Source organism: Salvelinus sp. IW2-2015, unplaced genomic scaffold (genome assembly GCF_002910315.2).
Source record: "Salvelinus sp. IW2-2015 unplaced genomic scaffold, ASM291031v2 Un_scaffold1860, whole genome shotgun sequence".
Classification (NCBI taxonomy): domain Eukaryota; kingdom Metazoa; phylum Chordata; class Actinopteri; order Salmoniformes; family Salmonidae; genus Salvelinus; species Salvelinus sp. IW2-2015.
Window position 1 is genome coordinate 141396 of NW_019943225.1, and position 12664 is coordinate 154059.

At 45.2% G+C, this 12664-nt stretch overlaps 1 protein-coding gene across 3 annotated transcripts in view; it reads right to left on the reverse strand.

The window, feature by feature from the left end:
* The window catches only part of LOC111957479 (transcription factor COE2), a 33952-nt gene extending 21619 nt beyond the window's left edge, over positions 1–12333 (reverse strand). Inside the window, exons 1-6 of one of the 3 annotated variants that reach the window (XM_024139648.2) lie at positions 11614–12333; positions 8728–8884; positions 6832–6895; positions 5664–5719; positions 5461–5534; positions 3825–3893 (exon numbers count right to left, since the gene is read on the reverse strand). In XM_024139648.2, the coding sequence (XP_023995416.1) occupies positions 3825–3893; positions 5461–5534; positions 5664–5719; positions 6832–6895; positions 8728–8884; positions 11614–11747 (554 nt within the window). In that variant the 5' untranslated portion in view covers positions 11748–12333. The remainder of the gene's footprint in view (positions 1–3824; positions 3894–5460; positions 5535–5663; positions 5720–6831; positions 6896–8727; positions 8885–11613) is intronic. The other 2 variants (XM_024139649.2, XM_024139647.2) reach the window with 2 other exon arrangements.
* Between the last annotated feature and the right edge of the window lie 331 nt (positions 12334–12664).

Genomic DNA, 12664 nt, shown 5'->3' on the forward strand with positions numbered 1-12664 from the left:
TGTGTCTGTCTGTCTTGGTCTATGCCTGTCTTGTTCTGTTACTCTAGTCTGTTCGTCTGTCTGTCTGTCTGGGTCCTGTCTGTCTGTCTGTTCTGTCCTGTCTGTCTCGTCTGTCTGTCGTGTCTGTCTGATGTCTGCGTCTGCTCCTGTCATGTCTGTCCTTATTCGCTTGCTCCTTTGCTCCTGGTTGGTCAGCACACTAGAACACTGTGGGCGTTCCCTTACACTTAGTCCACACTTCCTACCTACTAAAAATACTCCTCTGTACACAGTCCTAACTTCTGCCCAAATATAATGAAACAAAAAATAATTCCTCTCAACAGAGCCGATCATGACACAAGTTACGGTCTATCGTGCATGTCGAGCGGTCTACTGTAATCTGTCTGGAGATCCTCCTACCCTGCACGAGTCCACGCTTCGTAGGCCTTGTAGGAGTACGGCAAGCATCCTACCTTAAGTGACATGTCTGAGGGTTTCCACGGTCCCAGGACTTTTTGACAGTTCACAATCGGTCTGCTGATACTCAGCCTCGCTGTGATACCCATGCTGCATAAGCCAGACCTTTTCTGTACACATGCGTTTTTCTGTGAGACCGTCATCTCTCAACCCTTCATCGCGCCCCTTCCGTCGCCTCACTCTCCTTCCTCCCTCCTCCCTCTACTCCCTCTCTCCATTCCTCCCATAATACCATCCCAAAAAATGTCAAGGATTTTCTCATCCCCACTTCCCTCCCTCTCTACTGACTTGCCTCTTCTCCCACATTCACCCCCCCCCCCCCCCCCCCCCCCTCTCCCTCCTCTGTGCGAGTCGGCCGGCAGTTGACCGTGTGCTCAGAGGATCTCCTGCTGAAGATATTTTCATTTTACTAACGCGACGAAAAGTCTGGTCCGGTGTCTTTGGATTTTTCCCAGAATCCCTCAGTAGCAGCGTGTTTGCTCATTCTGGCCCGCCATCACTTTCCCAACGACCCCCCTCCTCTTCCTCCATCTTTCCATGGCAAAACCCACTCCAGAAGATTGAATTTCATAAGTAGCGCCAGGGGCCTTGGTTGAATTGGCAGGATCCTATGTCAGTGTGCTGGGCCTCGTGCCAGGCTGGCTAGTGGTGGGCTTCCCGTGACGGATGGATTTACATGGGAATCGCGCTTGACCCTACTGTACCCTCTAATGCGACCACTGGGCCCATCCGGTCTAAAGGGCGTGAATCTCGCCTCTGCAGGCGTCCTATCTGGATCCCCTGCGCCTGGCGATCAGCACTCTATAGACAGATTTATGTCATTCTGTGAAATAAAGCCCGTGGAATTTGTTTGCCAGCAGTTCCCACTCTCTGTCCTTGCAGAGATCCAGACTTTGATTTACATGTCGGATATCTTTGTGCTGCACCCCTGTGTCATAGCATAACGTGCAAAATAAAGGCGACGAGAAGTCCGTCACGCAGACGTTGCTTCACGATTGTCTGAATAACCGCAATCAATGTATAGTATCGTGTTACTGCTGTACTAGAATGTGCACAGCATGGTTTATTTATCGCTATGCTATGCCTATATTCGGATTGTGATGCATTGTTGTATTGTTCTGTTGACCCTTTGCCTGAGCCCCCTTTCCCCAGTCACTGCTTCGGGCCTAAATGATTCATGTTGTTGTATGGTCGGAGGAGGGTAGGTGGGTGCGAGGTGGCTGTTTCTGAGCTGCAAGTATCAGCCTCTCTGGATCCAGCACCCAACACCTGCTTCTTCCAATTAATATGCAGCGCTTCGGGCCCACCCGCTCCTACATGACGTCCCGCTCCTACTGCATCTCACATCTCTCTCCCTTTCGTCTCTCTCTCTCTTACTCTCTTTCTGCTCCCGCTCTCGCTCTCGCGTCTACGCTCTCGCTCTCTCCTCTCTCTCGCTCTCGCCTCGATCTTTCTCTTCCTACTGTTCTGCTCTCCTATTCAGTCCTTTCTCTCTTAAACTCATCGCTACTCTTCTCTCTATGATCCCACCTCTCTACTTCTATCGTTCTCTCAGCCTCTTATACCAGTGTTTCTACACTTAACCTCGTTCATTCTTTATCTCTCTTTCTTTACTTCCTCTCTGCCACCTTGTCTGTTCTCTCTTCTCCCTTGTTTCTTCCTTCACTCCACTCTCTTCTCCTCTTAGCCCCCTCTTATTCTGTCGATAATTTAGGCAGTGTCATTTCAGACACACTACCCAAGCACAAGATTTGTCACATCCCCAAACGGCCCAAACCCCTCTTTTTCTCAATCTCCTTTCCATATTGTTTCGCGGTCCCTCACCCCCCCCCCCCCCCTCCAATCCCCTCCTCTCATCTCCATGCTGCTCCACTTCCGTCCTCTCTCCCTAATCCTGATTTTGAGTGAAAAGGGGAGAGAGTAGATCACAGCTCGAATCCAACGCCCCGTGGTGGCGCCCAGGAGGGCTGTGTAGCCTCGGGTTAGTCAGAAGGGGAGATTTACCTTAAAGACGCCCTTGTGTCGCCCTCTCTTATTCAGACAGTAAAACACTGATCATGTCAGATTGCTTGCAGCGTCTACTAGTCCGTGGTATTGTTCACATCTGTCACTCACTCCACTGAGCTTCTTACTTTGCAAAATTGAAGCGAAAACCTCTGTTTCCAAAGAGTGTTCCAATGTCCCTTGACTGATTGATTGACTGATTGATTGATTCCTCTGTCTTGCCCATTTTCCAAATCTTAATGATTACCAGCCACACATGTGCCCTGTTGTTGACTGCGATAGCTCAAGTGACCTGAAAGGATCGTTTCAAACAAACCTCATTTGTAATTTCTTTACAGTATGGCGTACATCACCTCCATACTTCGATATTCTTTGTTTTTACAAGCCTTTGCTTTTGCATTGTCTGGCTTTGCATATTTTTCAGAGCTTGTCTAAACTTGGAATACTAGAACATACCAGCTATCCCTGTCTGTGTCCTCCCTCCAATTTAGTTAAGGAGTTTCTCCCTCTACCCTCGTTCAGAGACAGACAGTCAGTTACAGTGGCTATTACTGTCATATGACCCTTCATAGACCTTTAGAAAGTGCTAGCCTCTGTATTTCTAGAGGAGCATGCTTTACAACGAGAAGACAGGCAGAGAGGTTCAGTATTGGTGCTCGAAGTTTGTAGGAATGGGAAGTGTAGGTTGGTTAGTGGGACCAGTCAGGTTTGGAGTGTACAAGTGTGGTTTTATATTTGGCTAGGAGGTTGGAATCAAAGAGGGTCATAAGGGAATCATGGAGGAATCCATCGTAAGGGCAGGAGAGAAAGAGTGGAGGAGAGGGAGGCAGTGAGGAGAGGAGAGGAGGGGGAGGCAGGGCGGATTAAGAGTTGGAGGCAGGGAGAAGAGGAGAGGAGGAGAGAGAGCAGGGGCAGAAGAGTGGAGGAGAGGGAAGCAGGGGAGACGAGTGGAGAGAGGGGAAGGCAGGGAGAAGAGTGGGGAGAGCAGGGGAGGAGGCAGGGGAAGATGGGGAGGCAGGGGAGAATGAGTGACTCCTCTCCCGTTGCCCCCACTAACCCTCCCTCTCCTCTGTTTTTACGGGCCATAAAAGAAATGGCTGATTTGTGAGGTCTCATCACAGGAACCACATGGGTCTCTGCCCTCACTCAAAACTCTCTCTCCTTCTCCTCTCTCTCTCTCTCTCTGTCTCTCTCGCTCTCTCAAAATGAATGTTTGTGTGAGTATTTCTGCATCTGAGCATGTCTGGACAATGGACATCTTAGAGGCATGAGAGGGACAGTTGAGGGGGAGACAGTAGAACATAGGCTCAGTTGGGCTGTTTGACGTTGTCTGGTTAGTGTGAGTGAGTGACAGGTGCCGTTACCTGTCAATGATGACCGGGTCAGACGGCGTCTCGTTGCGGTTTCCACAGCTTTTCTTCTCACAACAGCGACTGTGTTCCAAAATAACAAACAGAAAACACAACAACACAGTGAGTGAAACAAACCAGCATGACAGGACTGATCTTTCCTCTGGCCCGACCACCGTCCCAGACTGCACTGCAGACTGCACAGATCCAGGGAAACAAAAAGGGTCAAAGGATAGGAGGTGAAAATAAAAGAAAGGGGGAGAAAAGGTACCATTCAAACAGGGAGAGACCATTCAAAAGTGAAAAGCCAGCCTGGCAATCTGTCACATTGATTTCAAAATCAAAGACAACCCCCACCCCATCACAGAGACAAACACATCAACACACACACACACACAGCATCCTACAATTCGTCAGCAGTCCTGTCTGTAGAGCCTGCCCCCCCCCCCCAAGTCCCCTCCGCTGCATAACAAAAGTGCCCCCACCCCTAACCATCTGCCACCCCTATACCTCACCTCACCCCTCTCGTGTCCCAGCTTGGCCCTGCCCTGCCCAGTTCCACCCTCCCTCCGCCCCCCTGTCAGACGGCCTCACTCCCCAGCTGTGACGCTTGCCCTCTGCCTCCCCGGCTCTGTTATTAGCCAGCTGTGAGTTACATTCGGGCATCTGCTGGCTACACAATGGCAAAGCCCACTCAGTCTTAGCCCCTCTCCCCCTGCCCAACCCCCCTCTCATTTCCCCTCCTGCCCTCAAACCCTGGGCCACTGCCCCACTACACCAACACTAACTCTCTCTCTCTCACTGTGTCCTACTCGTCCTACCTCCTTACCACAGTAGGTTGGTGGAACCTTAATTGGGGAAGACATGCTCATGGTAATGGCTGGAGTGGAATAACTGGAATGGTATCAAATACATCAAACACATGTCATTCCATTTACTCCATTCCAGCCATTATTATGAGCCATCCTCCCCTCAACAGCCTCCACTACTCCATACCTCCAAAAACACTGCATGCATGGTGAAGAAGCCCCGTCTTTCAAAAGCACCATAAAGGCAGCTCTCTTCTTCACACCCTGACCCATTCCTGACACACTGTCTTGTTCTTTTTACACATGCATTAGTTTCCATGCACATTGTTAGAAACTAAAGCATTCAGAAATGTAAGAAACTACTTTAATTCTTATGTTTCAACATCGCTCCTATGTAGATCATTGTCCATGCATAACATAAGGGTCTGAGGTGGTGATGGGGGTGGGGGGTTAGGGGGCTGATTATTCCCTTAACATGTTTCAGTGGAGGTTGAAGGTAGAGTGGCCCCATACCTCCCCCTGGCTATCTGTGAGGGAGGCTCCAGAGAGAAACAGGAGCTGGCGTGGGACACAGAGAGCAGCAGGGGGCTCACACTGTAACAAGCCTGATGACGGACTGGCTATACTTTCATTTCAATCCCAGTCTTATTTCCAAATGGCATACCACATGTCAGACACATCAAAACAAAACCCAAATACATTTTTAAGATGTGTGTGTTGTGTGTGTGTTGTGTGTGTGTGTGTGTGTGTGTGTGTGTGGTTTGTGTGTGTGTGTTGGTGTGGTTGTGTGTGTGTGTGTGTGTGTGTGTGTGTGTGTGTGTGCGCATGCGTATTTGACTCACCTGCACATAACCTCGTGAGTGAGCAAAACCCGGCACATTTCAGGATTCTTGTTCTGTCCCTCATATGCTATGGGCTGAGAGAGAGGGAGATCGAGTGATGGGGGAATTAGATGGGGGAATTAGATTTCATGTGCAATCAATCAAGCTGTAAGCATGAGCTCCACAGCAGGCTAAATCCAGTCAGGGCACACAGGGTTCCTTACCTGTTTAGTGACGGAGTCAATAAGTCGTGCATAAAGATCCTGTTCCGTACGAACCCCTGCACACAGACATAAACACAATCATTAGAGGAAACTAAACTAACCTCACAAAGACAACCTAATCCTGAAGGCATGGGATATGAGTGTTTTAGACTGGACATTGATTTGATTCCCATAATGGCCATTTCCTGGGTCATCCATACAGTTCAGATCAGGATCAATGGAGGGCTTTAGGAGCTCTGGGATCTGACACAGAGAACCTCCCAGCATGCTTTTAGAAAACACCTGAACACCTGAGTCTCTGGGCGCTTCAAACACACTGGTTTTACTTCCTTGTAGGCTGCTGAGAATCACACAGGACAGAGAAACGGCATTGATGTAATGAATTGCCTCTGAAGAGCAGCATGTTATCCAAGGTTTTTTTATGGAGCCTACTATGCAGAGTATTGCTTTTAAAACGGGTTCCCCTCATCAAAGTCTCAATCGGGGGGCCTTTGATATCACTAGAGGGAAGTGGAGGGGAAAGGGAGGGTGTGTGTGTGCATGTATATGAGTGTGTATGGTCGGGGTCTTTCTGCTACATGTCTTTCATCTCTTCTCCCACGGGTGCCACAGGGATGGCAGAGTAGGGGCAGTGGAGGCTCATGGGAACCCAAATCTCTGTGCACATCCCTTATCTGATGTTGTAACACCATGGGGGGCACCGTATACCTCGTTTCCCTGTTTGTGGGGCCTGGAGCAGCTTCACACACAACTAAATCTGGGAATTAAATAACTCAGTGATTGGATGATTGGATAGATATTTAGAAGAGGGGTGAGGTGGGATGAGAGGCAGAGGAAGAGGTAGGGAGAAGAGTACTGGGAGTGGGGGTTGGGGGAAAGTGGGATTTTCCTCTTATATTTGGAACAAATGTCCATATCATGTCCATTCCATGGCCATACCATTGAGATGCAGGATGGTGTTTGGTCAGTGGTCTGGCTCAGGACAACCTGTTTCTCCTCCCACTCTAAAGTGGTCAGACACTAAAATGTCTCTGGGACAAAGAATCAAGAGACATGAAACCACACAGACCATATCAACTCCTGAATGCCCAAGTTCTCACTCTGACATGAATGGGGCATGCTGCTCATCATGTGATGCCAGGGGGGTTTGGAGGTCTGGTGTACTCACCATTGCTGTAGAGGAGCTGCAGCTTGTAGTGCGTGCCGTTGTTGGTTTTTTCTCCCGTCTGCTCCTTGGAATGAGACGACAAACAGACAAACACACAATACAGTCATGCAGTTATAGCGGGGTGGGGTTACAGTTAAGCACAGTTAAGCTCACTTCATCCCTGGGACTGGTGTGGGATCAGAGGGTTTCCTACCCTGTAGATGGGACCCTACACTGGGCTCCAGAACAAGGTCCTTAACCTTGAGTTAGCTCCTCTTTTTAGAAGTTGAACTGCAGCATGTCTGATGTGAAATCCTAAAGCCGTGGGATCCTTATGATCACATACAACAGTGTACAAAGGATCATGTATGCAACAGCTAATGTCCACACAAGCTCATGTGTGCATATGTATAGGTCTGCATGTCTTTGAGTGTCTGCGTCTGTGTGCCTTTGTGCGTGTGTGCTTCAATGAGTGGAAACTCTTTCAGTGCAGTCGACCTTGAAGGAGAAACTTCCCTTCCTCCATCCCTTCTACCCCCTGGTTCTACACCACTCTCTTTCATTTTATCCCTCTCTTTCTCTCCCTTTCCTAGTCTCTCCCTAACTGGTCTCAAAGGAATGCTCTTTGGTCCAATAACCCAGGGAGCCGGCATCTCTGAGCAGAAAGAGGAATACAGAGATGGGGAGAAAGTAAGAGAGATAAGAGAAGAAGGAAATAAATGGACAGATTAAAAGAGATGAGCAAAAGTGAGAAAGAGAGAAATCGACAGTGGAGATACAGTAGAGACTGGAATATAATGTTGTGTTCATATACACAGAGGAACATTTATTTCCCCTTATCACCCTTCCACCTCTGAATAACAACAAAACAAAACCAGATGCCAGGTTAACCATGCAGAAAATGAACTCCTCTGCAGCCGTCATATCACTCTGCCTCGCCCTGGCTGTGTGTGTGGCGCTAGGGGAAACACTGACAGCCCTCAGCCCTGGCATTAGCACTGACGCCCAGAGTGGAGCCCTGTCTCCCTCCCTCTCTCCCTGTCGCCCTCCCTCCATGTCTCCCTCCCTCTCACACTCTCAGAAAAACTATACAGGGTTTTAACTTCTGTTGACAGGACAGTGCCCTCTTCTCTCTCTGAGGGAAGAGCTGTTACCAGTTTGGACCACAAGCCTCACACTCCCAGCTCAAGTTTAACCACAAGGCAAAAACATCCATCAACACTGGGCACAAGGCTCCCACCATGGGCAGTGTACCCCTCCCCTGCCCTGTCTCTCTGGTTCTCTCTAAACTCTCTCTCTTTCTTTCTCTTTCTTTCTCTCTCTTTCTCTCTCCCCCTCTCTCTCTCTCTTGATCTGACCGCCACTCTGCACCTCTTCCTCTCCTTCTTTTGGCCCCATGTCTGACCTGAGGAATTTATTTCTTCCCCTCAGCAGTATTTAGTACATGGGGGTGGGAGGAAAAGAGACTTTGATTATATGTACATGGTATAACTTAACAGAGGCAAGCGTAATTTGCATTTTTAAAAGTAGTGATGTCCCACTAATGAGGAAGGCTGCTAATTAGTCATTAGGTATTCTTTTTCAATCGCTCATCATCAGCTCAGCTTATTGGGAGTGAGGCTTGTGTTACATGGAGCTGTCAGCTGTTCATTATGCTCAGCTTTATAGGGGATGTGGAAGGTCAAGTTAAACGCCTGGATGTAGACTACTGGCTGCACAGAAATGTCCTGCTACGGGTCGCGTAAATGTGATCAGCTTAAAGCTTTGCTAGATAGTACTGCTGTAATAGCTACCAACTTTTTAAAAATTATTTCTGGTAAACAATAGCCAAAGCAGACATGCATAAGAAAGAGAAATACATATTATTCTCAAATATACTCATACACTCAACAAACTGAAACAAACAAACACACACACCTTGTCGTGCTCCACAAAGTCCACAAAGGAAGTCCTCTCCACCTCTACAGGCTGTCCATGTCTGTCATAGAGTGCCAGGACAAAATGGAAGAAGTTGGACTTGCGCAGGTTAGAGGGGGGCTGCTTCTCAAAGTGGGCCCTGGAGAGAGCTACACCACTGTAGAGATGAGAGGAGAGGGAAATTAGGAGAGGGAAATCACTTCACATTACATCACAATCCTCAGGCACACATAACAAAAACTCTTACAACTGTAATCACTGTTTATTAAGGTCAACTGTATGGGCTACAACATAATAATTATAGGGTTATTGTGTTTAGACTTTGAGCTAATACAGGTCTAATGAACAATACATTTATTTGCAGAGAAAAGTCAATGATGAAAGAAAAAGAAGTCTGTAGTGATTATAAATACTATTGGAACATCTTTCCTATGCTTCCTGATCTTTATGTTTTTTCATTTCTAGATTCAACAACTATTGCAACATGAATTGGTCAGGAATGGCAATATGGAGGAAATTCGTTTTGAAAAATACTCACTGAACAAACACTGTGGAAAAAACATCAAAGGAATTTGAGCCTACATGATTAATATGCTTAATTCATATTAAAATAAATAAATAGCCTATTACTGTAGTCTAACTGTATTCTTGGTTGATGCTTCATTTTCACGAGCTTAAATTTAGATTATTTGTTAGCAACAATTCAACGCCTTTCAAAACGTTATAAAACATTGGGTTCAATGACTGTAACTTTCTATTTATGACCTATCTAGGAAATCACGGATTATCGATGGTGGAATGAAAGGAAGGCAAAAAATATCCTAACACTCCTCTCAGTGTGTTTTTATCAAAGTTTGACTTGTCCCAAACGTGGATGCCTGCAGCTTAATTAACACTGGTTGTTTATTGATGCTTCGCCTCTTACACTAGGTGACACCAAGGGTGTTTTTTTCGACGCTGCACAATATAAAGTTCCAAACCTTAAAGGTTTTCTTTCTTTCAGATAAAACGTTTTTTTTATACTGTTAAAGTTATTTTGGAATTCATGCTGACCTTCATCCTCTTGACCTTTGAAAAGTTCAAGGACTAAAAGTTTCAAAGTCTGACATAAATTAACATTTGCTTTGATTGGATAATTGTGCGCTGCCTATATTTTTTTCGCATGCATAATGTAGATCTAGCAGAATACGGAAATGATCATTTTCCTACAGGATGAGAATAATAGGTTAGGTTGATAGGTGGATCCTAGCCTATAGGCCAACTCAATACTCAAGCGCGGGCCTGTACCACCGTCCATTTCACCGATTTCAAATGGGCTCCCACCAAATAAACACCGATAGAACACGTCTGAACTGTGTTACGTAGTTATAGCTGTACAACATAGGTTTGATTTAGAAATGCACTTACCAAATAACTATTAGATAAATTGTAGGTAAAGTTACCATATCTTGTGAGTAGCCTATTATGAAAGTAGAGACTCATGATGTGATAAAGGCCTTCAATCAACAAATGACTCGAGACGTGTTTCGTTTTCAAAAAAGAAATCTAAAATACGAAAAGACTGTTAACGCACATTTGCAAAGTCAGTCATAACCTTCATCGAACACACCAAATAACAAAGATGTGTTACAAGTTTGTCCTAGCACCAAACATCTGTTTATTTTGGGAAATACACCTTTGACATTAATGTTAGGCTACCTTGTCTGCATGCTTACTTTTTTGCATGTTCTCCTTTGAATAATATAAACATAGGCTAATTTATACCAAGGCTATCATAACAGCCTGTAAATGTACTGGAGTATTTTAAGGCTAATTTATACCAAGGCTATCATAACAGCCTGTATATGTACTGGAGTATTTTAACATTAAGAATTCACAAAGTTACTTTTAAACCAGTATGAAAAGCACTGAGCAAAAATATTCAATGCATAATATAATGGTAGCCTAATTGATCAAAATACATTTAGATTTTTCTCCAAGCTCTTTCTTTTGGGGAAAGGGATGACAATATAAATATGAATTTGTCTACTGATTAATATTTCAGTAGACACACCAATATAATTGTATTCTTATTATTATTGGGTTATTATTATTATCAACTTACATCGTAATTAGCCTGTTGGATATAGGCCTAAACTATGGTGATAAGAGAACTGGATGGAGATATAAAATAATTTGTGAATAATTCAACATGGATACATTTACAGACTCCAACTGTTAAAAGCGTTTCATGCGCTTCATACAAATCAATAGCCAAGAGGTGTGATCCTCACTAAAATAACATTATTCCGGGCGCTCGCTTTCGTGACAGAATGCGTTTTTGTTTTATTGTTTTGTTTTATCCCTTTATCCCTTTCATGCTCGTGACACCCATAGCTATTGACAGCGCGTACCCCGGACAAGCCGCACTCATACAAAGCCAGGGATGCTCGAGATCTATTTTTCTACATTTGTCATTCTTTACCACCGGCCATTAACTCCCAAAGACGACCTGTTGCTTTTTCGTTTCATCCCAAGTCTGGAGAAGTTTGAGGTCAATGAGTATCAAACAAGAGGCATGAGCATAATCAACAAAAATACGTTCTATTTGACCGCTTGGCACCACCGGTCACTTATGGGCTATGTTATGGTGATCTGTGCACATAGGTTATTTGTCATTTACTTGTATTAATTATTTCCCTAGCATAATATGCTTTTGGATATTGAAGTGAGACAAACGACCTACATAATAGCCTACATCGACTCCTCGTGCATGCTTAAAGAGGTCTGATTCACTTCTTATAGGTCCGTAATAGTGTTTTATGTTGTGTTGCCAATAAGACAGATTGACTCGTTAATTTCGTCAAAATACCACAAAGGACGTGAGAACATGAAGGTATACTGTACCTTTGCGCCGCTACGTTAGCATCGACAACACCGACATTACGCACCCAGGACCGGACCGGATCCATCTCCTCTCCCAGAGTTCTTTCTTTTAATCCGCTGACGTCTCTTATGAGATGCTCCTGGATCCCGTACATTTAAAACACAAACCAATGGCTGTTCTTTTATTTATTTGGAGAAATTCAGAGTAAACGAGAGAGCAATATGACTTTGGGAAACTAGAACTGGAAGGTCAGTTCCAGGATACTGTGCTATCGAACACTTGGAAGATGACTGAGGCTTAGCTGCCCAAAGTAAACAATACTGCTTGTCTTCAAACGTGCTCATGAAGGAAAACAGGCAATAGATGATGTATCTTCTGTTGGACTGCAATCATTGTCCAAGAACAGGGGATAGGTAACGTCCAACGTCGGTTCGAACATAAACAAGGATCACCTGTTTGGTGGACACGCAAGCACTCCTCGACAAGCTCATGCACACCGTAGATATGCACACCACAGATATGCATGCACACACTTCCACACGACAGTCCTAAAATCAGGTGGCAGAATCTTTCTCAAACAGAGTAGACAGAGACCTTTTGCGCTTTGAATCTATAGGCCAAAGGGCTGACAATAACGTTCTACTGTCCTGGAGCATGAATGACTTCCTCTGCCGGGATAGGGTCTGGAGGAGGGGCTACACTGCCATATGGGGGACCGATTGTTGAAATTGATGCTCTCATTGGTGTAAAATGCCTCCGTTAGTTGGACTTATACCAATTTTAGCATCCAGCTAGCGTATAGCTCTCATGTTTCATCAAACTTTTCTCTAGTGAAGTCCTACCAAAGACTGCTTCGGATTGCAGGTGAATGTGGGATAATATAAACAACAATTCAGCTGTTTCGGCTAATTGTTTATACAAATAAGAATATGAAATGTAACTAAATATAGTTTTGTTTATGCATTACTTTTATCAATTTGGTCAAATTATTAATTCATACAATGGAGCTTTATTATTTGTTGACTATCGAACTATCAGGCAACATTATATTCATTGCTTGATTTTGTGTTT